The sequence below is a fragment of the Anolis carolinensis genome, chromosome 1 (assembly GCF_035594765.1).
Source record: "Anolis carolinensis isolate JA03-04 chromosome 1, rAnoCar3.1.pri, whole genome shotgun sequence".
NCBI lineage: Eukaryota > Metazoa > Chordata > Lepidosauria > Squamata > Dactyloidae > Anolis > Anolis carolinensis.
In genome coordinates, this window is record NC_085841.1 from 306,676,810 (window position 1) to 306,690,780 (window position 13,971).

The 13,971-nt window shown below is 45.4% G+C and overlaps 1 protein-coding gene across 1 annotated transcript; it reads right to left on the reverse strand.

Annotated features, from left to right (window-relative positions):
• Positions 1-1,364: 1,364 nt before the first annotated feature.
• zfp36l1 (ZFP36 ring finger protein like 1) lies at positions 1,365-7,877 on the reverse strand. The gene is made up of 2 exons (XM_062968056.1): positions 7,621-7,877; positions 1,365-4,015 (listed from the first exon to the last, which is right to left on the reverse strand). The coding sequence occupies exons 1-2, from the start codon at positions 7,675-7,677 to the stop codon at positions 3,062-3,064; spliced, it is 1,011 nt and encodes a 336-aa protein (XP_062824126.1). The 5' UTR covers positions 7,678-7,877; the 3' UTR covers positions 1,365-3,061.
• Between the last annotated feature and the right edge of the window lie 6,094 nt (positions 7,878-13,971).

The window sequence follows — 13,971 nt, forward strand, 5'->3', positions numbered from 1 at the left end:
TGTGTTCAAGAGTTGGTGGGGAAAAGTCTGCCAATTTGGCATCCTGAACTTGGAAAGTTACCTTTTCAGACATTTCCCAGAATCCTCTGGCTAACATGGTCATTAGTCTGGTACAAGGAAGTCTAATAAGCTCGCTGCATATCTGATATTCATATGAGTGGAGATTCTGACATAGGACCACCTTTCCTTTCATATGCCAATGCTATCACACAGTGGGACCCTTTCCTATCCTGGCCAAGCAGTTGGTAGGGAACCACTGCCAGACCACAACAAAGAGGAGGCATGGCTGGTATGCACAGCTCCCACTTCTCATCAATGCCCAGAGGCCATTTAGAAGAACACCCCTATTGTGGCAAAGGAGACCGAGCGCTTATTATAAACAGCACTTAGGACTCTTAAAAAGATTATTGCTTTCCTTGATTAATGCCCATCTTGTTGGATATATTCAGCATAATCCTATTTGCAGTAAGGGAACAAAGGTCAATAAGGTCAAGAGATGCTGGTCTGTGGCTAACCAAGTTGTGAATGCAGGAGACACAATGTTGTCCTTCCCCCTTGCCAAATGTTGGATTCAGAGCTTCTTCAAAGCTTCCTAGAGCAGTGGTTCTCAACCTGTGGGTCTCCAGATGTTTTGGCCTACAACTCCCAGAAATCCCAGCCAGTTTACCAGCTGTTAGGATTTCTGAGAGTTGAAGGCCAAAACATCTGGGGACCCACAGGTTGAGAATCACTGCCCTAGAGAATCAAGCTGAATCAAGGAATTCTCTTCCAGACAACCTAAAGAAGCATAAACCTACTACACTGTCAATTTATTGTAATCTTTTCCCTTTATTGCTGTATGTTTGTGGGAATGCTAAGTTACAATGGTACGAAAGACTAAACAGCAGAACTAAGAAAACTGTGTGTGTGCATCCCTTAAAAATGTTTCATCTAGAATAAATAAAGGTTCTCAGTCTAGCTAAATTGTCACCCAACTTAGCAATACGGAGGAAGAGAGGGGGGTAGAGAGGTCTATGGATACAGAATCTCATATTCAAAGATTCTTCAACATTTGGCCAAAAAGGCAAGTCACTCCATGCTTTTGCTACACTAACAGATGAGGTGAACCGGGCATTAACATATTCTAATAAGAAGGAATCAAATATGCTCCAATACTGATTCACAAGCCAAATTGAAAGAACCCACCTGTAAAAACTAAATAAAACTCAGCTTGATCTGACACAGACCTTATGGAAAGTTAGGGGACTATACCAATGATTCTTGTATAAATCCTCTTGGTGTGAAAGGATGAGTGGCAAGATAGGATTTGTTTTGAACCATTTTCATATATATTTTTTGCAAGTAAAACCAGTTTCACTGTTAAATTCTTGAAAAAACACTTGGGATTTATTGATTTAAACTGCAAACAGTCGTTACAAAAGATTCTTTTAAATAAACTCACACAAAGGAAAAGAGATGGGAAAAAGCAATGTAGTGAACAGTAATGGGAAAATTACATTCAATGTGTTCTTTGTGCCAGAACTGTTTACCTTAAAAGCGGAAACACTCCATTCTTGGAATACAGAAATGCAAAGACAAACTGCATTTGGAATGTCTTTAAGATAGGCACTTGAAACCCAAGGGCAGACTTTGTTTTTCCTTTAAATACTTAGAAAAAAAGGAAGCAAGCAGTCTTCCTTTTTATTGTCTCAAAGCACAGCTTGTGCACATACATTCTAGAGGCCATGAAATCCTCACCCAACTGAAGTCAGTGACAAAACCTCAATTGACATCAGTGTGGCCAGAAATCTGTCCCGTCTGGGAAAGGCCTTGTTTGGGCAAAGAGAGGCAAAGAAGCACATTAAACTCAATTTGCAGTCTGACACAAAAAAGGGGGAACGATCTAAAATAAATAATCCAAACACAGCTGTTGCATTTTTTAAATTAATTTTTCATTTTTTTAAAATAAAATAACAAAAAGTGTAAAGTTACAAAAATGTCATTGTAGTATAATATATTAAACTGTGGGGGAGGGGGAAAGAAAAAAGACTTCACAATCTTAAGATTAATATGGAAGATCATAATTTAAACATAAAAGAATATATTCTATGAATTCATCATCCAGATAAATATGAACAAAATTAACAAAAAAGCATAGGTTTCAGCAATAAATACGTTTTGATAAGTTAAATAAGCTTTATATTGTTGTGCAGTGACAAGCAAAATTTGCTTTCCAATTTCTGAAAAGTTATACAAAATTAAAAACCCAGGGAAAAAATAAACATAAAAAAAGCTTGGCGTGAGTGCTCTATGGATAGGTCTATTGTACTCTAGAGCAAAACCATTAAAGCTATGACTACTGGAACTTTGTTTACACAGAACTTGCTTGTGTGGAATGAACACCGTTAGACAGCCCCCCTCCCCAAATTTCATTTTGAAGATGTCACCTGTACACACGGGGGAACTTGTAGCACCAAAAACAAGTCTCTCATTGTCCATCTGGCTATTCTCTCCAGTCACCAAGCCCCACGCATGTCTTAACAGTTACTGTCCATTCTCAGCTGTTCTTCTGGCTGACCTGAGCAGATTCAGGCAAGATTAGTCTTTACTTAGAAGATTGAAAGGGTTGGATGTTAACAGGTGTCCACGTGCCATACATCTACAGAACACTGGCCAAAGGGAAAAGGAAGAGGAGGGTCCTGTCTTATGGCCAGTGATAGAAGCTGCTGGTTCCGGATATTCCCTGCACATCTGGAAAGGCAGAGCTGAGGAGGCTGCTGGTGCCCTCTGCAGCTGGAGAGGTAATAAAGTCACAGTGAACAAGTTAAAAAGGCACTAGGTTTGTAAACGATTATCACTTTTTGTTGTTGCAATTTGGCACTTATGATTTTTCAGCCAGTGGGTGGACTTTAGGCAGGTGGACCATCTTTGTGTTAACATCTAACCCAGAGATGTTAAGGACATTCAGGAGGGAGGGGCTGGGTAAGGGGGCAGGGAGGAGAGAAAGAAAAAAGAGAGAGAGATTACAAGCTTAACATTGTAAATAGAGAGTTGGGGGAAGAGGTCAAGAAGCAACACCAGGTTACTCGTCAGAGATGGAGAGTCTGCTAAAGATGGGAAGACGCCTTGAGGTGTCCAGGATGGGTGAATCCGAGCCGCTGTGGCTGCTGCTAGAGCTGCTCAGATAGCCCTCCTGGTCAGAGAGGGAGTCTGGAGGGCTCGGGGGCGAGTCAAACATATTGGGGGATTCAGACATGGGTCTGAGGAGAAAAGCGGTGGGCGAGCCTCCACTGGACACCTGCACCCCCATGCTGGGAGCAAAGAGATTGGTCAGCTCCTGGCTGGAGAAGGTGAAAGGGTTGCTGGCACAGTCAGGCAGAGTGGGAGAGCCCAAAAGGTCGTCGGCACTCAGGATGGGCGGAGGGGTGATGGATGTAGGGCTATCCAGCAGCCCATTGGCAGCAACAGCACTTGGGAAGCCAGCAAAGCTGAAGCTGTGTTGGAGGCGGGGCCTTTCGTTGATGGCGACCTCTCGGCCCCCCGCCACAGCCCGGCGCTCCTCAGCATTGTGGATGAAGTGGCAGCGAGGCCCGTAAGGGCAGAAGCCGATGGTGTGGAAAGTGCGGCAGAGCTCCGTCTTGTACTTAGGGTGGCGGGTCAAGCTCCGCAGCTCGTGGATGCCGTGGGCGAACTGGCACTTGTCTCCGTACTTGCAGGCCCCATTCTCCTCAAAGGGACGGCACAGCTCTGTCTTGTAGCGGCTGGAGTTGACTTGGCCGGCAGGCTGCTTTTGCTGGAGGAGGCGCTCCCCACCTTCGGAGAAGGAGCGGTCTCGGAAGCGGTTCTCCCTGGGGCCCAGCACCGGGCCTGGCTCCCCCTTGAGGCTGTTCAGGAGGTGGGTCTGGTGGAACTTGGCATTCGGCAAGGTGACAGAATGCCTCCTGGGGAAACCCCCGCCAGCCGGGGTTCCCACCGCCTTCCTGTCCAAGAGACACCCTCCGACAGCCGAGGGGTTGTAGTTCAACATCTTGTTACTCTGCAAGGAGGAAGCAAGAAAGCAGTCAGCAACCCCAACTTCCTCAAGCAACTTTGGGCTTCTAGGTGCAGCCCAAACCTGTCTTCCACACAGCAGACTCATATGAAGTCACTACACCAAGCCCTGATCCATGGCACACACCTGTCAAGGCAGAGGGCAAAACTCCTCTGCACACTAATCCAACCAGAAGTCAGCCATAGGAGAGCACTGGATGAACCAACCTGGGCACAGCATATTATTTAAGAACACAGAAATGCTGGACCACTCTAACACTACCATGTCACACTACACAGAGAAACCACTGAAATCCATAAGGATGTGGACAACTTCAACAGAAAGAAGGAAACCATAAAAATGAACAAAATCCGGCTACCAGCATTTAAATGCTAAAATCAGGACAGTAAATAAAATAACAACACTCTGAAAATGGGAATTCCAGACATGAAACAATGAGGGCCAGCTAATACCACCCAAAAGGATTCTCCCAGGCAGGAATCAGCCAGGCCTTGAAGCTGCAAGGCCATTCAATGCTAATTAAGGTAATTAATTGCATCATTCACACTTGCCTCCAACAGACAAGAGTTCTTTTTCCCACCCAGGACCTTCCACAGATATATAAACCTCCCTTGCCTAGTTCCCAATATACCTCACAACTTCTAAAGATGCCTTCCATAGATGTAGGCAAAATATCTTATGGAATATGGCCATATAGCCCGGAAAACTCACAGCAACCCAGTTTCTTAAGCAACTTTGGGCTTCAAGGTGCAGCCCAAACCTGTCTTCCACACAGCATACTCATCTGAAGTCACTAAACCAACAAGTCCTGAACCATGCCACAGACCTGTCAAGGAAGAGGGCAAGACCCCCAAATACTGGCCTAATATCTTATGTGGAGCAGCCATGCATGCTCCCAAGTAGCATGGCAACCACTGCTCCTGCACACAGCCTTTGCCTTAGGTTCATTTTTTTCTCCAACTAAGTGTATGGTATTAAGTAATACATGTTGCATCTCTGCCCAAGGCAAGGACCTAAACACACTACACAGCCACTCCTGAAAACCCTACAGCGATATTCCCAAATCACTCTCCTTTCCCAGGCTGTAATTTATGCTGCCAGGCTTAACGGGATTCCTTGCAAAACCACTTAGTCCAAACTGTACCACCTCACACCCCCACCAATCATCCAGAAACAGAAAAGTGACAATTTTGAGTTATTAACACCTTTGTTGTGCATATAGATACAACAGACCTCTTTCGAGAACACAACCGATTGTGCCTAAGAGGGAGGGGGAAGTAAAAGGCTGAAGCTGAAAGGCGGGAGTGAGACTTTGGGAAACATACTAGTTAGTTACTAATCTAAATTAATCCCATCCCTCTTGCTCCACCTCCTGCACAGGAATTGCATTTCATGTGATCCATGGCAGGCTTCATCCATAACCACAAGAGGATTCATTCCTTTGCAATTAGCCTTTTGGATGTTTTAAAAGAAAAGTCAGCAAGATAAACTTTAGGCTATCTTTAAAATATCAGAAAAGTGAAAATTTGGGAGAGGAAGTGCAACACATCGAGCTTAGCATATGACATGTTTAAGCCACACACCCTCTTTTTAAAAGTTGTGTGTTCAACTTTTAACAAGTTAGAAATTAAAGCAGTTCCTTTGGTAGTGTTTGGTGCCACCAGAGAAAAACAAACAACCCTTAATCTTGAACATTGTGTTGTTCTAAACTAGGCATGGGCGAACTTGGGCCCTCCAGGTGTTTTGGACTTCAACTCCCACAATTTTTAACAGCCTACCGGCTGTTAGGAATTGTGGGAGTTGAAGTCCAAAACACCTGGAGGGCCCAAGTTTGCCCATGTCTGTTCTAAACAGAAGCCTTCAATGAATCACATTCTTGGCCTTCCTGCTACTTCTTGTTCAACCTCTACACATACTATACCACGGATGGAAGGGAAACGCACCCAGAGAGACTTTGGCTCAACAAAGATAAGCTCACGAGAGGAAAAAAACCTAAGCCATACGAGTGGGAAGCGCGATAAGGAGGGCAAACTACAGAAAATGCAAGCTGTAAAGAGCAACAGCAAAAGAGAAGGAGAGGGAGGGGTTGGGTGAGTGGCCACAAACACTATTTTGCACCAAAACCCTCCTCCTCCTTGCTGACACTCGTGAGCGCGCCTCCACACGCACATGGCCAGACACGCGATGGCCCCCTTGAAGCCGCAGACCCCCCGAGGAGCAACCCGCCACACTTGCGACAAATGGAGGAAACAAACAGCCATCTTTCCAAGGCCCAGCAACGCCTTGCAAGCCATAAAACTTCCCTCCTAACACATGCCTGGACTGAACAGAGTTGCAAGGAAGGAAGCTCTAGGTTTTGCTCTCCAAACACAAAGAAGTTTGTTCTTTTGTTTTGCATTTACACGGAAAAAGAAGAAGGAGGACACGAGTTTGACAAAGTTTTAAAATCTTTAGTCTGCTAAGAATAAGGGGGGAAAGTGTGCGGTCCCACCACTGGCTTTGCAATTCTTGCAAAAATGGAGAATTGAATCACACTTCCAGATTTTGACACACGAGGCTCAACTCTGATACACTTTAGAGCAGGCATAGGCAAAACTTGGGCCCTCCGGGTGTTTTGGACTCCAACTCCCACCATTCCTAACAGCCTACCGGCTGTTAGGAATGGTGGGAGTTGGGAGTCCAAAACACCCGGAGGGCCCAAGTTTGCCTATGCCTGCTTTAGTGACTTGAGAAAAAACTTGTTTCAAAGGTTGTGAGGCCAGGCGGGCTGCATCCAAAAAGGCAAAATCCCAGTAAGTCACTTAAGAGAATATTTAAAAAGTTGTGCTGGAAAAAATATATTTCACGGTCAAAGGAAGAAGAGAAGCAGACCCAAACACCAGGAGCAGAGAAAAGGGGTGTGGAGGGAAGGAAAGGATCCCAGAACTGCTTGAAACTAAACGTTAACACTTTTGGCACCGCCACCAACTTTCTCCATTGAGAGAATGCTTCTGGAACCTGGCCATACAGTCCGGAAAACTCACAGCAACTCAGAAAGTCTTCGACAACATTTCTCCGTTGCTTTAAAGCAGGCATGGGCAAACTTGGGCCCTCCAAGTGTTTGGACTACAACTCCCACCATTCCTAACAGCCTACCGGCTGTTAGGAATGGTGGGAGTTGTAGTCCAAACACTTGGAGGGCCCAAGTTTGCCCATGAATGTTTAAACTAAACTTTAAGTTGCCTAAACATTGAACTTTGGGCGCAGCCTTTCCCACTTTCCCAATCTCCCCAAACGTCTTCTTTACCATTTGGATCCCTTACAGCTTTGCTACAACACCCCCAAACTAATCCTCTCCCTCTTTGCAAGTAGGGGAAACTTTTGTGTTTGTGATTTAAAAAAAGGCAGGACAAGAGAGAAGATCCTTCTTTACCCAAACTGTGGATTCTTCCTTCCATTACAACCCTAAACAGAACTTTGCTACAACTCCCCAAACTACAATTTACAAGGAGGGGAAACTCTTTGTGTTTGTGTCAAAGGCAGGGCAAGAGAGAGAGCCAGCAACTTTAGCTCTCCTTTTTTTTGGAAAAAGTTTGGGAAAGTGGACTTACTTTGCATAAAACTTCACTGAGCTCGAAGATGGTGGGAGACACGATGGCTGTAGACATGTTCTTCTTCTGGCAAGGAGACGGAGGCGAGAGAGGGGAAGGGAGAAGTCTCAAAAAAGCAAAGCCAAGGGATCTCACTCAGTGCGTCCAGCTTCCCTGGGATGGACTCCTTCTTCTCCTCCTTCTTCTTCTTCTCCTCCCCCCTCCAGCTCCTCCGATCCGCCTTTCTCTCTCCTTCCAGAACAACTTTCTGTAAACTCAATTTATAAGTTTCAGAGCTGACCCCAGGGGAGGAGCTCCGACTTCATTTAAATGAAGGAGGAGAATGAGGAAAGAGGAAAGGAGGGGGAGGGCAGAGGAGAGAGGCTTGGAGGCTGAATCAGCCAGCCATGCGGTCACAAAAGCAATATGTATATATACTTTCAAGGAGGACGGAGAAGTTTTTGGGAGGGAGGGGAGGGGAGGGGAAGGGGGAGAGAAAAGTTTCTTTCAAGGAGGGCAACGTTTTTAATTCTTGGGGCAGTTCCTTCTTGGACAAGGCGGGAGGGGAAAAGGGCTTTTGTCAGGGCTTGAATGCAACATGTGATGCTATTCGCTTGGCCTGCTTTGTGCCTCTCCCTCCTCCTTTCTGGGCTCGAAGGCGGGATCCAGCCTTTCTTTGCTCCCACCAACAGCAGCCAAAGTAAAGCAAAGGGAAGGTACGACCACAATCTCCTCTCCATGGACTGCACACTTTTGGGAACTCTCCAAAGCGCATCTTCGTTTCGTATTTAAAGCAGGCATGGGCAATCTTGGGCCCTCCAGGGGTTTTGGACTTTAAAGAAAGAGAAGGAAGCCTTCTTATGCGTCCCAGTGGCTTCTTCCTTGCTCCGCTTCCCTCCATATTGGGTAGAGCAAAACAAGAAGGAAACTTGTCACAACGAAGTTGGAGCAAACCTTAGCTGGAGCAATAGGTTTACTCTGGAGTAAAAGAACACCTCCTCCCCTCCCCGCAGGGATAGCAATAGCAAGCCACCGCCATGACTTGGAAACTAGATTTCTGTTTACAACCTTTAGAAAGAAGAGCCTTGCAAGTTGCGACATTGTACAGTCCTGTTTTTGCTGACGAGTTGAATACGTAGTTTTAGGGAAACGATGCTTTTATACCATTCTTAGGCGCAGTGTGTGTTGTCGAAGGATTTCATGGCCGGAATCACTGGGTGGCTGTGAGTTTTCCGGGCTGTATGGCCAGGTTCCATAAGTATTCTCTCCTCACAACCTCTGAGGATGCCTGTCATCGCTGTTTGCACGTCCATTCTAAAGAACAGTCAAATTAATTAGGTTGCTGTGAGTGTTCCAGGTTGCATGGCCATATTCCAGAAGCATTCTCTCCTGATCTTTCGCCCACATCTATGGCAAGCATCCTCAGAAGGTGTGAGGTCTATTGGAGACGAGGCAAGTGATTTCCCCCAGGCAGGAATCAGCCAGGCTTTGAAGTTGCAAGGTTCAAACGACAGTAAATAAAGAACAAGACAAAATAAGGAACACTTCAAAGGCAATAAATAAAGAACAGCACTGAAAACGGGAATTCCAGGCATGAAACAATCGGGGCTAGCTAACACGTCCCAACAAAGGATTCCCCCAGGCAGGAAGCAGCCAGGCTTTGAAACTGCAAAGCTTTCCAATGCTAATCAAGGTGAATAATTGCAACATTCACACCTGCCTCCAACAGACAAGCGTTCTTTCTCCCACCCTGGACCTCATTAGCCTAGTTTCCAAGAGACCTCACAACCGCTGAGGGTACCTGCCACAGATGCCATCAGGAGATATTTCTGGAACATGGCCATACAGCCCGGAAAACTCACAGCAGTCTTATGCTCAGTGTTTTCTCATTTTTTTCTTTTTAATTTATCTGCTCATATATTTCAAAACATACTTTGGTTTTCATTTCAACACTTGGGCATGGATTATTTTTAATTCCAAAAAGTTTTCTGTTGACTTTGAACATGTGCGTTTGGCAACCGTGCTGAAGCACACACACACACAAAATATTGAACATTGTTTCCCGGTTCCCATTGATGTCATTTTTTTGGCGGGATTGGAGCTCCAGGAGGGTCACATGTATTGGAACGTGACCTACGGCTCAAAAAAAAAAAAAGGCCTGCAAATTGTGTGTTCAAACCAAAGTAGGAACTGGGTTGCTGTGAGTTTTCCAGGCTGTTGGAAACTAGGCAAGTGTGGAATGTCCAGGGTGGGAGAAAGAACTCTTGTCTGTTTGAGGCAGATGTGAATGATGCAATTAATTACCTTAATTAGCATTGAATGGCCTTATAGCTTCAAAGCCTGACTGCTTCCTGCTGGGGTCCTTTGTTGGGAGGTGTTAGCTAGCCCTGATTGTTTCATGTCTGGAATTCTCCTGTTTTCTGAGTGTTCTTTATTTACTGTCCGGATTTTAGGGTTTTGTTAGTACAGTACTGGTAACCAGATTGTGTTCATTTTCATGATTTCCTCCTTTTTGTTGAAATGGTCCACATGCTTGTGGATTTCAGTGGCTTCTCTGTGTAGTCTGACATGGTGGACCATTCTAACAACCACCATGTCAGACGACACAGAGAAGCCATTGAAATCCACAAGCATGTGGACCATTTCAACAGAAAGGAGGAAACCATGAAAATGAACACAATCAGGCTACCAATATTTTTAAAAACCCTAAAATCAAGACAGTAAATTAAGAACATTCTGAAAACAGAATTCCAGACAGAAAACAATCAGGGCCAGCTAACACCTCCCAACAAAGAATTCCCCCGGGCAGGCAGTAAACTGCCAGTCCTTGAAGCTGCAAGGCCATTCAATGCTTCAAGGTCTGGTTGCTTCCTTCCTTCCTGGGGGAATCCTTTGTTGGGAGGTTAGCTGGCCCTGATTGATCCATGTCCAGAATTCCTTTGATTTCTGAGTGTTTATTTACTGTCCTGATCAGGGCCAGCTAACACCTCTCAACAAAGGACTCCTCCAGGCAGTAAACAGCCCGACCTTGAAGCTAAAAGGCTATTCAATGCTAATCAAGGTGGCCAATTCACACTTGCCTATATATCTGGAGTTTCCAGGGATATATATAACCCCACTTGGCTAGTTTCCAACAGACCTCACAACCTCTGAGGATGCCTGCTATAGATGCAGGCGAAACGTCAGGAGAGAATGCTTCTGGAACATGGCCATACCACCCGAAAAACTCCCAGCAACCTAGTGATTCCGGTCATGAAAGCCTTCGACAACACTTTTCTATGTTGCGGCCTTATTCTCGCCATTAAACAATGGAGGAAAGCAGCGCTTCTCCCTCCCTTTCCGCTGCCAGGCAAAAGGCGCTTAAAAGGGAGGAAACGGCTGGAGGAGGAAGGGCTCTTGGCCGCGAAGAAGAGAAGGAGGGGGCGGAGCTAGTTCCTCGTTTACGTCATTAGAGCCACAACGTCGTCTGCCAATGAGGGTCTCACCCCTCTCCCCGGAAGTACGAAGCCCCGCCCCCTTTCCCTATGGCCTACTAAATTGAGGCCTGGCTCCAGGGACGGCGTGAGGAAAGCAGAGGAAAGGGGGGCGTTTACACTATAGGAAGAATGCCGTTCTGACGCCACTTTTACACTCTGTGCTATGGAATCATGGTTTTTTTTAGTTCTATGAAGGTCTTTGCCCCAGAGTACTGGCGTCTCGCCAAACTACAACTCCCAGGATTTCCTAGCATTGAGCCTTGGCAAAGTGGTGTCAATTGCATTAATTCCACAGCGTAGAGGCACCCCTAGGTTCTTTAAAGAGAGGGAGAAGCTATTCCTGAATGAGAATAGAACAAGCAGTGGGTTGCTGTGCGTTTTCCAGGCTTTATGGCCACGTTCCAGAAGCATTCTCTCCTGACGTTTCGCCTGCATCTGTGGCAGGCATCCTCAGAGGTTGTGAGGTCTGTTGGAAACTAGGCAATCTGTGGAATGTCCAGGGTGGGAGAAAGAACTCTTGTCTGTTTGAAGCAGATGTGAATGTTTCAATTGGCCACCTTGATTAGCATTGAATAGCCTTTCAGCCTCAAGGTCTGGCTGCTTGCTTCCTGCCTGCGGGAATCCTTTGCTGGGAGGTGTTAGCTGGCCCTGATTGATTCATGCCTGGAACTCCTCTGTTTTCTGTGTGGTGTTCTTTATTTACTGCCCTGATCAGGGAGAGCTAACATCTCCAAACAAAGGACTCCCCCAGGCAGTAAGCAGCCAGACTTTGAAACTGAAAGGCAATTTTGTGCTAATCAAGCTGGCCAATTGCAACATTCACACTTGCTTCAAACAAACAAGAGTTCTTTCTCCCACCCTGGACTTTCCACAGATACATATTAACCCCTCTTGCCTAAGTTCCAATATACCTCACAACCTCTTAGGATGCCTGCCATAGATGCGGGCGAAACATCAGGAGAGAATGCTACTGGAACATAGCCAGACAGCCTGGAAAACTCACAGCAACCCAGCGATTCTGGCCATGAAAGCCTCCAACAACACAAAGAACAAGCAGTGTTTGTTCTCAGTTACTGTTATTTTCTAGCTTTCCTCATAGGCTCAGAACCTTTTATTAGACCTTTTTAAAAGGTCATTACAGGGATTTTCTAAAGAAAGCCAAGCCTGGAAGAATATTGAATGGTCTGAGCTTGCATTTTTCTCTGCTTCTGAGCAGTCTTTTAATTGTCCAGGTGTGAAGTATGACCTCCTGGAAGGCTCCCAAGGAGGTGAAAGTCAGGGCTTGGAAAGGCATGCATTTATTTGCTTTAATATTTATAGCCCCTCCTCCATAACTGGCTACTAGGGTGGCATATACATAAAATAAATATGAAACCGTAAGGAAGAAGTTAACGGTTTAAAAACACATCATAGAGTTGGAAGAGACCCCCCAAGGGCCACTCAGTCCAACCTCCTTCCGTGTAGGAAAAACACAATCAAAGCACCCCTGACAGATGGCCATCCAGCCTCTGTTTAAAAGCTTCCACAGAAGAAGCTTCCACCACACTACTCCGAGGCAGAGAGTTCCACTGTTGAACAGCTCTTACGGTCAGGAAGTTCCATATACACCAGTTTAAACCATTTTAAAATATGTGTTGTAGGATTTCATGGCCGGAATCACTGGGTTGCTGTGAGTTTTCCGGGCTGCATGGCCATGTTCCAGAAGCTTGCTCTCCTGATGTTTCACCCACATCTGAAGCAGGCATCCTCAGAGGTTGTGAGTTCTGTTGGAAACTAGGCAAGTGAGGTTTATATATCTGTGGAAACTCCAGATATATAGGCAAGTGTGAATGTTGCAATTGGCTACCTTGATTAGCACTGAATAATCAGCTTCAAGGTCTGGTTGCTATACTGCCTGTGGAATGTCCAGGGTGGGAGAAAGAACTCTTGTCTATTTGAGACACATGTGAATGTTGCAATTGGCCACCTTGATTAGCATTAAATAGCCTTGCAGGTTCAAAGTCCAGCTGCTTACTGCCTGGAGGGGTCTATCATTTCTGTGTTCTCAAATAATATGCTGCGTACATACAACCCGGAAAGCTCATAGCAACCCATTTTAAAGTAGTCTCTAACCATATACTGTATTTACTCAAATCTAACTCTCACCGTTTTTTGGCTAAATTGCCTTCCCAAAATTAGGATGCACATTAGATTTGGATAATATGGTAATCTTAGTGCTGAGCCAAAGCCAAAGGGGAAGTATTGCAGGACCACAATAGGAGCTCCTATTTGCAGGACATCATCTCTAATTTAATTGCCATGGCTCAATGCTATGCAATGCTGGGATTAGTAGTTTGGTGAGGCATCAGCATTCTTTGGAGCCACCATGATCCCAAACTACAGCCCCCACAGCATTGAGCCAGGTCATTTAAAGTGGGTCTACAGCATAGATGCACCCCAAAGTTTGCTTTTGCATTGCTGAAAGCTTTGGTGTTCTAACACTTTTGTTTTGATAGAAGGAGTTATAATCATGCAGCCACTTTAATGCACATCTTTGTTGGCCAAATTACAAAGAGTGCTTTTTTTGGCATTGCGCATTACACTTGCCAGCAAATACTTTTTTGGACTTCAGGATTTTGAAAATTGAGATGTGCATTAGATTCAATTGCATATTAGTCTTGAGCAAATACAGGTATGCATACAGATAGAGGCAAATTAGGGAATCAGTGTGGTGCAGTGGTTTGGGTGTTGGACCTAAGACTTTGGAGACCAAGTTTTGAATCTTGCTCCATCATGGAAACCAACTGGGAGATCTTGGGCAAGTCACTCTCTCAAGGTATGTCTGCACCAGGCATTGGCAAACTTCGGCCCTCAAGGTGTTTTGGACTTTAACTCCCAAAATAGGCTGTTAGGAATT

Coding starts and splice junctions, on each gene's coding strand:
- zfp36l1 (XM_062968056.1), bottom strand. CDS start 7,677: ATGTCTACAGCCATCGTGTCTCCCACCATCTTCGAGCTCAGTGAAGTT. Junction 4,016..7,620: donor TCAGTGAAGTTTTATGCAAA/GTAAGTCCACTT, acceptor TCCTCCTTGCAG/AGTAACAAGATGTTGAACTA.